Consider the following 12,039-nt stretch of genomic DNA (forward strand, 5'->3'; position numbering starts at 1 on the left):
CACAGTCTGAATCTCAGTGACCCCCAGAGGTCAGCTCGTAATCACCATGGCAATGAGAGGAGGGACAGGGGATGGGGGCACACACGCCCTAACTGCACCAGGGAGCCCAATGGCAACCACTTAAGTTTTTGGCAGCATGGCATGCTTTCCCAGCGTGAATAATGTGCAGGCTGGGGCCTCCACACAATCTTATGCCTTTACACAAACGGGGCCTTGTAGGAGGACATTCATCAGCAATAAAAACACGTCTTTCTTCAAGCAGTCGCAACTATAAAACTAAAGCGGCGGGATGGGAACTCTGTTTAATGTACTGCTTTATGAGGGCATTCTCTTCATCTTAATCTTTGGAGACATTTAGCTGTTTGGGCCTCAGCCTGCGCGCTCTCTCTATCCACGCTTTTATTGACTGTATTGCAGTGTGACTGGGAGCACAACTCCACCGTCTTTAGCCTCTTAGGGCTGATTTGCTTCCGCACAATGCACAAAGCGCTCGTGTTTATTCTGGTTTGTTCCAGCTGCAGCATTATTATTGGATGTTTGGGTTTTTTGTTTTTTTTTCCTTTTCCTCTCCAGCATCGAAACACTCAGGATATATTGACCTCATCTCGACTAATCGTGCCATACGCAGCGGTTGACTTAGCCATTTCATATTTATAGGTGGAAGTGTGTGCATGTGATTTTTGCATGCACGGACTGAGGTAGAGAAGGAGGAATAGGAGGGGTCTGCCTCCCTCTGTAATCCTTCTCGGTCTCTTATCACCTCTTGCAGAGAGCGCAGCAGTTGGGGGAGGGAGGAGAAGATCCCAAGGCTCGTGTATCAGCAGCGCTACATTATTAAACATCCATATTTCCATATTTCATTGAGCCCCCGTCGCCTCTGCAAATCGCGGTCTACTTAGCATTCATATGAGAATGGGCTTTGGTTAATGGGTATTAGATTTGTAGATGGTTATCCTGTGGCTATGTCTTTAGTACGCAGAGCCAGTCGATCAGTCAGTTGTCATGCCGCTCTCTCTCCCAGGTACCACTGATGAAGTGGTAGTTGGATCTCTCTTTTTTCCGTTCCCTTCCCTGTGTGTAAGTGTCGTATTGAGTTGAAACTTTCTGCCTTCCTAATTACTTTTTTTCCTCTGTTTCATCTTCCCAGGTCCAAGAAGGTGGCAGACTTGGCAGCAACGTTGGAAAAAGCAACCCTGCAAAAAACCGACTTGGAGCTGGAAATCGACGAGTTAGAGGACGCTGCGAGGATCGTGGCGGTCGAAGAGGAGCAGCAAGCTTCCAAGAGGGCTCCCGTATCCAGCGACGACAGCAGCAGCTCTTCTGACAGCAGCAGCACTTCCAGTGACAGCAGCAGCGAGTCGTCTAGTGAGAGCGAGGAATCTGAGGCTGAAGAAGACTGCACCGAATCCAAGGAGGGAGGAGGAGGAGAGATGTTCAAGGACAACCCTCCAGAACCCCAACCCTCCGCCTCCGTTTCTCCCACCCCCCAGGCACCCACGAGCTTTTCAGCAGAAAAAAGGAGAGAGGATGCCCTTCCCTCAGCCTCAGAAGGCTCCAGACAGCTGATTCAGGTGCTGGGGGAACGGGTGGCGGAGGAGCTGAGAATCTCTCCAGACTCCAGCCACAAAGGAGCGAGACAGCCGAGCAGCACTGCGACAGAGACTGAAGGCACGTCTGGGAGGAGCAGCGGCGGGACTTTGTTAGAGCCGAGTCCTCATAGAAACCCTCTGCTCATTGTCCAAACACAGCAAGATCCCGATGATCTTGAAGGGGACTCTATCAGCTGATGGAAAGGAATTTGAAAGTTCCAGGATTTCATTTTAGACTCCTTGTCAGATGATTTCAGGAAGTGTTTTTGTTTTTAAGGATTTCTTTTCTGTTTTTGAAATTACTGCGTGTTGTTTTTGTCGTGTAATTTTAGGGTCTTAACCCTCTTAAAGGAATATTTTTGTACAGTTTTTGTTAATGATAAAACTGCGAAATCTCAATTCTTCTTTAACGCTGCAAACGTGCAAAATAATCTTGTCTTATTAGGATAGTTGCAGGCAGCCAAACCTACTTTTTATTTTGTTTGTTTTTTTGTTTTTGGCCTGTTATCTGTCTACTATCCAAGCGGCACACTTGCTATACAAATACATTCGTGCTCTCTGAACATAGTGTGTGATTTTATATGAATAATTTCTGCTTCTTTTTAATTATTCATGTAATTTAACAGCGTCTGCGAGCTCAATTCAGTGCGCTGACATCTGCTAACAGTGGTCTCTATTAACCATGTATATTTACATATTTACACAGCCAATCTGCATATTCCTGTCGGGCTTGAATAAACAAAACACTGCAGGAAACTGACAAACTTTGTGTGTGTGTGTGTGTGTGTGTGTGTGTCAGTCAGCCAGAGCTGCTTTTTGAGATCTTTTCTTTTCCTAACAAATAGCAGGAAAAGCGCTAACCTCTTCCTAAACCCTCGGCATTAATTGAAGTGGAAAAGACTCTGCCTGCACTAAACAGGGCAGCGGAGCACGCCGGAGTGATTGATTCATCTGGTGTGAACGGAAGAGTGCCGTCGACACAGCTCAATATCATCGGCCGCGTCTAACAGGCGAGACAAAACAAACAGGGAAGCACATGTCATGCAGATAGATGAGGTCTGCGAGCGGGGCTGCGGCACAGGAGCTGTTTGTTTGAGAGATAACAGCACCCTGGGGCCAGAGGGAGCTGCAAGATAGAGGGGCAGAGGGCCAGCGGAGACTAACTGACGCTCCGGACTCTTAGCCTTGAAGATGTCCGCATGCGGTGTCCTCTCTGCTTTAGTGCTCTTTGTGTGGAAATAAATTTCCCTCGAGTGGGACTTGATTCCTTTAATTGAGGGAGAAAAAATGCAGGAATGACCCACGTTAGCAGAATTCATCAGGCTTTGTGATCCTTTCGGATTATAACTGAGCAGAAAGAGTGACTGATGTGGCACAGCTGCAGCGTTGCCCGAGGCGATTTCATGAGGAATCTCATCCAGTGTGATTGGAGGCAACTCTAGAGCCACCGGTGATAGTGGCTCCTTAGGTTGGAGCTGTCTGTAGTATTATGTTACAGAGATGGATGCTGTTGTTAAGCACCTCCCAAGACGGCATCGCCTCCCTCGCAACCACCCCCTTGGGGACGAGCGCCATCATCACTGCGACTGAGATGAGTTACGGTGTGAAATTGGGCCCATTTTAAACACCCCATATCATTCTGGGGACATGAGTCCTGGGACCGCGTGGCCCCTGCAGGCGGTGGTTTCCTTCTCCCCACTGGCTTTTTCATATTGATTAAGTGACACGGGGCTCTGTTGCCATTTTTCATCTTAAAGTGGCCTCCGTATTCCTCCATTAGTGCCGCCGTTCTGGAGCCTGACTGAGAGATCTGCGGCTGAGCTCGCAACTTCAGTTGGTTCTTTTTGCAATTAATACTCTCGGCCGACAGACATTTTTCAAGAGGCTAGGCCGCGGTTAAGTGAACGGAGCTGATTAATTAAACAAGGCAATAATTAATGTGACACGTGTGCTTTATTTTGACTTGAATTTGATTAAATCAGCCACTTACCAGTGTAGTAAGTGTGGCCCTTTGACTTGCAGGGCTCTAAAAAATCTGCAAGACTAATTAGGATGGTCTGTGTAGAGCCAATTAGTAACATCGGATGACTAATAGTGAAGGTAACTCTATTAAAGCTAGTAGTATAAGTTTAAGTAAGAGGATCTTGCACAAGCACCGTTTCTCATGCCCTTATCACTCGACTTATCTTTTTAAGTAAAAAAAATAAAATAAAATCATCTGTTCACAATCCAGACCTGCTAGGCTTTAAATTATTATCCCAACATGAACATGAGCAGTAAATGGGAGTGGGAGCTGATTCTAACGCACAGATGTAGTGTTTTGACAAAATCTTGAAGGAAGAGGTTGCTATTTCTGTTTATTCACTCTGTTTCTGAGCTTTAGAGGGGCACACTGACTCATCTGTCCAGGGCTTCCCATCCAGTGATTGCGTTCATTGAGCCATCAATGAAAAGATTGAATGTCTTACTCGAGTACACCCTTCCTGTGCACTCACTGGGAATGACTCGTCTTTCACGTAGTCTAAGACGGATGGCAGATAACATCACGTTCCAGATACCTCAGGTGTCGGAACTTGGGAATAACAACACTCTGGTGTTAAATCCATCATCTTCTGGAGCCGGCTGCCTGGATTCACTTAGCTGGAGGTGTCAGGGGTGAGGCCTAAACTAGGAAGTATTTTCTGATTGCAAAACTCATGTAGCAGGGGCAAATATCAGTGTCTTCTTGCTGCAGCCTTCAGCAGGGGCAGGTACAGATGGAGCGTCCCAAAACCTCCATCTGATCTCCTGTTCCCAAGCTCATGGACTTTTCTTCCCAGTAATCAAGTGCCTGTCTTAACTTTAACTTAAAGACATGCCTGCCTTTTTGACCCACTCATCAGCTTAGTAGTTGTTCTCCCTGCGTCTAGTCTTTATGCTGAACCATCTCCTGGCTGTAGCGTTATATTTAGTGGGCAGATACGATGTTGGACTGATCTTTCCAAGAGCAAGAAAGGAAATTGAAAGTTCTTCTCCAGAATACCTCTTAAGGATGAAGTCACAAATGTAGGTTTGGAGCTTAACTCTGACATATGTGGAACTTAAATGCAGCATCATGTACCTTAGTTCCTGCTCACATTGACATCATGCCCTGACATTTCATGAAAAGTGACGCAAAGGCTAACAGTAAGTGTGAGAACCCTAGGTGCCCTCTGTAGAGCTAACACATGAATTAATTTGCAGTCATTCGGGCTGGATATCTGTGAAGATTAAACTAACCATGTGGCCTTTTCATATAAAGAAGCTCTAGAGCAGCTGGTCATCAGTGACCCTGCTTGGCCTTACTGTGAATACAGATATAAAAATAATCTCACTAATGTGGTAGGGATTCCTTCCCCGCTTTTTGTTTTATGTGGGAAAGGCAGCGCCAAGGACAGTGTTGTCACTGGCCCCCCTCTCCCCGTGACACACTGCCTCTGGTTGATTGTAATAGAAAACTCAATCTCCACTCCTGCTCCTGAGAGGCAAAGCGATTCTGGTGCTTGAAAAGATTAATAGCCCTCTAGAAGAAATGAATCAGGTGCTCCTCAAGGTCTGACTCCTCCAGTGGGCGTGCAAATAGAAACCCCTTTTGTGTACCGTCTCCTTTCTGTGTCGCCCGGCCCGCTGCAGCTCTCCCGTTTGTGGCCTGCCGTACTGACTGGTGTCGCTCCGAGGCTTGGCAGGCGATGAGAACGGGAACGGCGGTCGGACACTACCGCAAGAGAAGCATTTCCCCTTCGGCTGAGTCTTCCGGCTTTGTGCTCGGTCCTCTTAAAATGACTGGCGTATGGTAATGAGGGAATGAGTGCATGGGATGTGTCTCTCAGGCTGACAGTGCTGACAGGGAGGGATTATCTAAATGGGCTATTTTCATGCTCTTAATCACAAAAGAAACATTGAAACACCCCCCTTTCCGCAGTGTGTGGGAGCGTACGTGTGTGTGTGGCTGTGTGTTGACAGCGCCGGCATCCACTTGTCGTCAGTAGCGTTGCCTGGCTGATTCACTCTAATTGGTGTGAGCAATGTCCGTTAAATCACTCCCTAACTCTCAGTGGACATGTGCTATCAGGCAGCTTAATGCTGCAAATTGCCTCTACCACGTCAGAGCCGTGTGTGTGTTTGTGTATGTGTGTGTGAGAGAGAGCGAGAAAGCCTCTCATCGTTGTACCACCTTGTTAAGTGTGTTGGGGTTGCAGGGATGTTGTTAAGGTGTTAAGGTAGAGGAGAGTTATCTGGAAGAGTAGCCAGGCAAGAGGCTCGACTCTGACCCGCTGATATGTGAACATAAACGCTCGACTCCTCCGCTTATTGCATTACAATGCTCCCCCCAAGGACATGACAGCTGAGAGACAGTACAGCTTGTCATAATTTCACACTTGTAAACAACAGCACATTCCTAATGAGGCTGCTTCCACATTGTGCTGTCTCGAGCCTGCTCCTTCTTTTGTCCACAACAGTTGTTCCTTATCTGAGCCAGTCCACGCTCGTGCATATGTCTCTGCGCTTTCCAAAAAAAACAAGCTTCGGTCTTGTGTTTGTTTTCGGAGCTAAAACAGCTGTCAAACACGATTAATATTTCAGCGAGAGACTGTGCCTGAGGGAAAGTCTAAGTGCTAGGGGAGCTGGAAACAACAAACCAACACTGTTGCTTTCTGGTCTTCTCGCGCTTTGTCTGCTGTATGCGTTCGCCCCCGACCCCCTCCTCGGTTCGGCTTTCATGGAGTTGAGCAGGTCTTTCGTGACTCCCCGGAACGAAGAAGTGATGTGAAATCAGAATAAGCCAGGTGTATCACTTCATACGCTGTCGATTGAACGATCACAGGTGGAGGGTCTTTGATATTTCCTTCCAGAGATGAGGTAAAAAGAACTTCTGAGCTGAACCCCACCCCCACCGTCGAAACCCCTTCCACAAGACAAGTGTTTGCTCTGTTCACAGGACGTGCCCTTTGGCCTCTCTGTGATGTCCGTGTTTCTTCCCCGTCCCGCTTTAGAGCGGAGCGAGCTAACAATGCCTCACGGATATAAGAACGCTGACAAACAGACGAGGAACAAAGATTTCTCACGATTGTACTCCGAGACAAGCTCCCCTGCTATTGCCTGCAACAACATCTTGACACAGATAAAAGCTTCTGCTTACATGTAAACACAGAAACACACTCAGGTACTTTTTTTAAAAAAGAAATTCCCCGTTGGTTCCAGTGCCTCTGCTAGCATGCCCCAAGCAAACACATGCATAGACTGTTCAGCCTGAAAATTGCATGATTCACAGTTCAGAATAATCTGTATTTAATATTGATCAAAATCTGATTTTTTTTGTCTGCTTGTTCACTCTACAAATAAAATGTGACAGCAAACGCGCTCTAGTGTGAACCCTCAAAGCGGCCGCATGCACAAAAGAAGACGTCACACACAACGCGCTCTGTTTAGACCCAGACCAAACAGTATTGTTTGACTGATGGCCTTAATATAAAGACTTGTTTCGGACTTTACGTTTCCCAATTTTGCTTTAAGTTATAAAGTTATTTTGTTCTTTACATATGGCCTAATAATTATCCTTATTGCTGTTTTAGAGGAGCGGTGCTTCAAAGGATAGTTGCGGATTTCTGTCAGAATCTGCAGATTATACAGTACAAATAAAATGTTCACATTTCTCCAACGTTGTCTTCCCAACAGTTTAGTTTCACTAAAATCTACACTGGATGGCCAGGAAGCGTTCACAATGTCTTCTCGGGCGCTGATAATTGGCTTCTGTCTTGTGTCAGTGACGTAAAAGACGGATTTAACGCGACATGACCGTTCAAACAGCAGTCGCTTTCTAAAACATCGGATATGTATCGGATTCAGTACCACATACGAAAGTGACCCGGGTCGGATTTGAAAATATCGGATTTGCGCTGTTCACACTGTCATAGCATGGTCGGATATGGGTCGCATAGGGTCAAAAAAGTCGAATTTGATGCGCTTTCGCCTGCAGTGTGAAGCTGCTTTGACTTCTCTTTAAGTCCCTCCCACTGCGCGGTGGACGGGGCTTAAATTAGGAGTTCTCTCTCTAAGCCCATCCCACTTCGTGGTGGGAGGGGCTTCTGGACTGACAGTTCACGTTGTGTAATCACTGCGTTAAGGACAGCGCCTCCTATTGACATCACACAGATGCAAGACAAGAAAAAAAACTCCCTAAAGCCAAGTGACATTACCCGCACATGAATTTGACCCAGACTGTGACGTGTGACAAATGATCCATTTGAGCAGGAATAAAAAAGCAAACAGGAATGAGCTGACCGACCTCCCAGAATCCACACAGCAAGCACGATACACTGTCAGCTTTTGCCATAGGCTCCATGGCAGGTGGGTGTGGATGTCAGCAGAGACTCTCAAGTCAAGTCATCTGACATCTACTTGCTTCACTGCTGAAAGTTACACAGTGAAATGGACCGTCACAGAAAAAAAGGCCATAGCGAAAGAGAGACTAAGGGTGTTTTCACGCCGGCCATGTTTAGTCCGTTTAAATCAAACTCATTTTCCACTCTGGTACGCATTGCAAGTTCGAGATAAACACCTTCCTGGTTTAAACACATATGCTTTGTATTCTGGGATGCTGCAGGGTACCGTAGATGTGGAAAGGTCAGTACAGACTAGCAACGAGCCGTGAAATAAGCGTAAATGTTCTCCATGTTCTTCAGTTGTCCAGAACACAGTGCCTTCTTCCTATTTATACTTTGAGCGGACTGGGCGTTCTTACATGGTTTGTAGTCATGCATTTTGGTTTGTTTGGTGTTCACTTGGATTTTTCTCTTTGTGAAAAGCAACCAAACCACAGGATAAAACTCCAGACTTACAAACCCCGAGTCAGTAACGGTAGTTAAAACAAGATGCTTATCTCCACTGCAATGGTGTAGCATGTGTTCACTTTAATTAAAATGTTTTTGTGAAGTTGCTTTTTCTTTGGACTTCTGCTTCATGCTCAGTCATGCTCATTTAAGCTTTGTGTGTCTTGTAGGCTATGCATGTTAGTAATGCAGCTGTTTCCTATGGCGACATTAATTGTGTGGTAAAATCAATGCATAGATTTAGTTCTACTGAATTACCAGTCAGACTGGCTTTGCGTGGACTGCTTGAATTCCTGTTGCAGGTCCCTTCCCAGAGGGTTAATATTACCGTTTCCAATTTTTAATTATCATGAACACTGTGTTCAATTATTGCGCTTTTAATAACTTGCGGTAAACACTACCCTAAGAGCTAAGAGCTACAGTAATATAAACTGAAGCCTTCATTGTTACCGGCTCATAAAAACAGAACATCTCGGTCTGCTGCTGTATGCCTTAGCTGTCTGCAGGCTCTGCTCCCCCATTAGCGCATCATAACACATTACGTAGGTTAGTCATTCTAACAGTATATTTTGTTCATTAAAAAGTGGCGGTCTCAATTCAATTGGTTACAAAAGTGTTTCATGCAGATAAACACGGCAGACTCCCGGACAAGACCCCTGTTAATATTGATTATATTAAATGTGCAGGGGATTATTTCATGTACTTAAATCCAGCCCATTAGGAGAAACAGAAAAGACTTGTAGTATATGTTTGTTTTCCATGATTGTCTCAAAACACTCATGTATCTAATACCACGATTCACTCATAAAAATAGGCCCTTTTGCATTTTTCTCACTATAGCTGAAATGTGATGGACTTCATCTCTGCCTATGGCCTCCTTACTTATCCTCTCCCATCTTAAACTCGCTCTCGTTCCAAATATCTGTAACACTGATGTCAGGCGAAGCATGTGCAGTCCCACCCAGTTGTGCAGCACCTCTTCCTTTCACCGCTATCGCAATGACTTGGCCTCCCCCGGGATGTGTCGCATGAAAGCAGATACCCACATGTGCTGCTGTGCCGATCCTGTCAGCATGTCACGGATCGGCAGCCCGCCGCGTTTCTCTGGCACGGAGAGGTGTAGATTACATCGTCATGGTACCGAGCTGTGCCTCCCAGTTGACACGCGGCATCAACGTAGGAAAAAAAGTGGGGGCTTAGGTGGGGGGGAAATCACTGTCGGGGTTGCACGCTTAAAAAAAGAGATTCTTGCCTGCACTTTTCTTGGAGAGAAATTTTGCTGCTTCTCACAAATGATTTGATTTGAGGCTAAAACATTTCAGAAAGCATGTTAACAAAGAGCAGAGCATCACTAAAGTGTCATTAGGTTTGCAGACTGTGGTGCTTTGGCCCTGACGAGATTTCTACACTTGTGTGAGTGGCAGCTTGCTGGACTGTCCTGCAGTTGAGCTACAGAATATGCGTGTTGTACGTTAATGCTGTGTCAACTCTGGGAACAGCGTCTGATCAGATAAGAAATGATAATGTGGTTAAAATGACCTACAGGCTGAGTGACTCAGCACTTAAAAAAAGATAAAGGCTCCATTTACTTGGATCCATTTACTTGTACACTAGGAGGCTGTTGACTTTGCACCCCGGCAGAGTGTCTGCTGTAAATGACCTTTAGCTAGTCCAAATGGCGTGGGATGATTATAGAGTACCTGTGTGTGTGCAGAGTGGGGACTTTGATCTCTCTGAAAGTGTGCTGAAAGATTTGATCTGATAGCAGCTGAGTGTTTTGCATTGGTTTTGTGGGAGTTTGAAATGAAGAATTATCTCCGTCTTTATTTTAAGAATTTCTAACAAAGAATATAAAAGCTAAGGTGATAGTATAAAACAATCGCTATCATGTTGGAAATCTTTAAGTACATCCTCCAGCTGAAATTGCCCTCATTTGGAATTAATGTTGAGATTGTGTGCGCCTGTTGAAGTGAAAAAGTAACCAGTAGTTGAGCTTCTCTGAAAAGCTCATGTGTTTGATTCTTCACATTTTGTCACCTTTCGCCTGCACCCCCGAGGAGCAGCAGCACGAGGAATGGCTGAAAGTGTTCGAATGACTGCTTTGCCTCCATGGACGTATTAAAGAGAAGCAGAAACCAATTATGCTGTAATTTCTAATTCATTCAAAGGGCTTGCTCGTTGGCACATACCCTAGAGTCTACAAAGCTTCCTTCACGAGGCGCCCAGATGTTCAACACGCTTTGCAAATTTGGGCCGTAAAGCTCAAGCCCATGCATGACCAAGTCTGGCTGATTTCCCATTGGCTTCTTGCACACATGGATGGACTGGTATCAAATATCCATAAACGGTGTCATCACAAGGTTCTGAAAGACTCAAAACCTCCCTGATTTCAACTTGTCCAATGTTGCTCGGTGTTGCCCTTTTAAGATCATCTTCTCTTGCACCTCTAGACTGTTCCCAGTGCTGCTTGAAGACTGTTCTTTACTCTTCTTCATCACTGCAGACCTTAAACCTGTGAAGAAAACCGGTTTTGTGTCACACTGACCTGGTTTCCAGTTTCCAAGTTTCCAGTTGAATGTTCCAGATGTTTGTGGGGGCAGAGTTTATGGTTGTACCTCCGATGGCTCGTCTTCACTTCTCATTAAACTGTGGGGTTTACAGAGCTCAGAGAAATGCTCAGAGAAATGGATTCACCAGCTACACCTTCTTCTTCTATAAGTAATGAATGCAGATATAGATATAGTAACATGTTTTGGCCCATATGTTAATGCTACCACACAACCCTGCACTTTTTCTAATACCTCTATATACTGTTCGTTTTTAATTCTCATCTTTCTGCCTTTTCCACCATTTTTTCTTTTCTTTTTTTATTAGTCAGTCAGTATTTTCAGTTTATTTGCCTTTTACTGTTCATTATGTATCTCTGTCAGTTGTCTTTGGAAATCAAACTTGTTGCAATCAAGTTATCCAGTCACTTACTCAGTTTGAGTCCTTGTTATTTTCCTAGTTTATACCCTCAGTTTGTTCCTCACTCTCTTCTGACGATAACTTTTCACGTGTAATTTTTTGACGCGTTTTGCTAATCTGGACTTTTGGACAGTTTCTGGTTTTTGCCTCTTTGGCTGCCACGTTTGCCTCGCCGACTGTGTTTGATTGTGGCTTTGGCCAATAAAGTTTTGGATTTTGTATTTAATCTCCCTCTGGTGTCTTGTGTTTCGGGTCTCCTCTTTGAACCACTGCACACCTATCTGTGATGTTGAGCTCTTTGCACCACGTTCAAATGTGGGCATGTGGAGCAGCTACAAAACATGCATGTCTTTGAAGAGACTACATACAAACGTACGCTTTTGAAGCATAATGAATGTCATACAGATGCTCTGCCTCACATGCCAGAATACTGCTTCAAAAGCAACATCATATTTTGTGTAAACCAAATTCTAACTGAAATTTCCACAGCAGCTGCACAATCTAGTTTACCCCCTTGTTTTTACTCCATTTTTATAATCATGGCAAAAGAGTGAATGAGGAAGCAAATGCAGCGAACATTTTCAGTAAGAACCAGACCAAAAGTTTCATGTCCCATTTGAAAACAGTATGCAGTC

General features: G+C 45.1%; 1 protein-coding gene across 2 annotated transcripts in view; it reads left to right on the top strand.

The window, feature by feature from the left end:
- shq1 (SHQ1, H/ACA ribonucleoprotein assembly factor) overlaps positions 1-11,625 on the top strand; it is a 53,844-nt gene extending 42,219 nt beyond the window's left edge. For both annotated transcript variants that reach the window (XM_084927546.1, XM_084927545.1), the window contains one exon: positions 1,148-11,625. In XM_084927546.1, the coding sequence (XP_084783672.1) occupies positions 1,148-1,787 (640 nt within the window). In that variant the 3' untranslated portion in view covers positions 1,788-11,625. The remainder of the gene's footprint in view (positions 1-1,147) is intronic.
- The last annotated feature ends 414 nt before the right edge of the window (positions 11,626-12,039 follow it).

This window comes from Perissodus microlepis, chromosome 5, assembly GCF_051167445.1.
Source record: "Perissodus microlepis isolate ML-2025 ecotype Zambia chromosome 5, ASM5116744v1, whole genome shotgun sequence".
NCBI lineage: Eukaryota > Metazoa > Chordata > Actinopteri > Cichliformes > Cichlidae > Perissodus > Perissodus microlepis.